The sequence below is a fragment of the Perkinsus marinus genome, assembly GCF_000006405.1.
Source record: "Perkinsus marinus ATCC 50983 genomic scaffold scf_1104296966926, whole genome shotgun sequence".
Classification (NCBI taxonomy): Eukaryota; Perkinsozoa; order Perkinsida; family Perkinsidae; genus Perkinsus; species Perkinsus marinus.
Genome location: NW_003203754.1, coordinates 38,292 through 40,249, shown reverse-complemented (window position 1 = coordinate 40,249; position 1,958 = coordinate 38,292). Strand labels below are relative to the sequence as shown.

The following is a 1,958-nucleotide window of genomic DNA, read 5'->3' as shown; positions in this document are numbered from 1 at the left end:
GTTTCATCGGCTAGAATGGCAACCTCACCAAAATTATCAATCGAGGTTGCTATCGAAACAGAAGCACGATGATCGATAGTAAAGTTAATGGAGTCTATAACATCGGTGCTTGTCGTAGTGGACCGGTAGGTGGCATTGAGAGGCCTTGTTGCCGCGAAGGTCGCTAGTCTTGGGCACACCCGATAGAGAAGGTCCAAAAGAGTAGGATACTTCGTGGTATGAGGAATCTCTTCCTTAACCAAGTAGAATAGAGCCTCAATGTACAGCTTCATACCCTCTTTCTCGGTACTCAACTGGTCGAGCTTTGTCTTTGACGCGACTGCCCTCATAAGCTCACCAGCATTCCTATAATGCCCAGTGCCAGCGGCAACGTCGGCACGTGTGACAAGGGCTTTATGGGCCGGATCGTTCGCATGACTAGCAGCCTTACGCCCCGGCTGCTGAGTCTTGATTACTAGCCGGCCAACAAAAGGCTTGGTGGAAAAATCAGCAACCACAGTCTGTGGTTGCTGATTTTTCCACTCTGTGGTCCACAGAGTCTCCCTGCAAAAAGGCCGGGCGGCATATGCGGCAGTAGAAGCCTTCGGGAGTTTCAATCAACCAATCCTGGTGCTCAGATCTGAATGTAGTAACCTTTCTCCGTTTTTGATCTGGCTGATCTCCGGGCTCAATGGCATCTATGACCGGCTGAGCATCCCCAGTGGAAGTAGACTCCAGATTAGTAGGGAGTTCAACATGAGCCGGAATGGGACTTTCAGGGACAGGTTGAGAGGACGAGGACGATGAACCACCCTTAGACTTCATGTTCTCGAAGTACTCTTTGATGTTCTGCATGCTGCAAAGTTGAAAACGCTAGCTGACACTAAAGGCGCATCCAATGAGGTACATCTAAATGGTGGCACTCAAAAGACTTGCCTCGTGCATGCTGCACGCATGCACCTTCTACTATGCGCGGCACAAGGTTCTCGCGCGCAAAGACGATCGATGCTAAGCTCATTAACTATAGGACTTATATAGAAGGTTCGCAAGGGTTTGAACAACCTTATAGACTCTCATGTTGCGACTGCGACCCTGAGAGGAAGATATAAGGGGTTCTCGCCTAGAACTTCTTGGGATGCATTAATATAGTCTAGCTGCTAGCAAACTGGATCTGTGTGCGTATGCGTGCAGTGCACCCCACGCACCAGGTGCGTCGCACCTCAAGTGCGCACTAGTCGAGTGCACTACCGCACACGATCCCCGCACTCTGGCGCCACCTCAGCTATCATGAACGCACTCATGAGTGCATGGCGCGCACCTGGATAAAGCAATCAATACGAGAATTGAATTTCAATTCTCGTAACGGATTATACACCTGTGCGGTTAAATTGAATCCCATATTGCGGTTTTCGTTCGAGCGGATGGCTCTCGAAAACCGCCTCCTTTCCCCCTCACCAAAATAACGTTTGGGGGATAGATCCGCGATTCGCGGACCGCGAACATTCGTCATTGGAATGTTTTCTGCGACGTGCTAGCTAACGAGCTTCTCTAAAGAGGTTTAAAATAGTGTATCTGATGGGACATACCGTATGTAAATTGATTACTGATGAGCAACTGAAATTTCCCGACTGAGGCCGATTCCCTCATTTTTCTGGCAGCAGGTCTACTTGGGGCGTGAAGATGAGTTTGCGTGCAAGGCTTCATCCGGCGACTCCACCCCGGATTATCAAGAGTATGATCGGTCGAGTATAACTGTGCTATAGTTCTATCATTATCTGAGTTATCTCGATTCTTCTTCTTCGTTTATTCTATCTTCGTTCGGTTCGGTTAGATGATCGGTCTATCGACCTTCGGCTTAACTGTCTTGACTCACCTCCGTCTTATATTTGTGGTATCGATCGACAGTAACTAAATCCGCTACAAGTACCACCACCGTATCACTAAGTTAGCTGGTATACTACGAGAGCTGGAGTCGAGTT

General features: G+C 48.7%; 1 protein-coding gene across 1 annotated transcript; it reads right to left on the bottom strand.

Moving 5' to 3' along the window:
• Window positions 1–84: 84 nt before the first annotated feature.
• On the bottom strand, window positions 85–834 carry Pmar_PMAR008231 (hypothetical protein; the record flags this gene model as incomplete). The annotated part of the gene is made up of 3 exons (XM_002768888.1): window positions 85–163; window positions 211–543; window positions 602–834. 3 exons carry the CDS (start codon window positions 832–834, stop codon window positions 85–87), a joined length of 645 nt encoding a protein of 214 aa, XP_002768934.1.
• Between the last annotated feature and the right edge of the window lie 1,124 nt (window positions 835–1,958).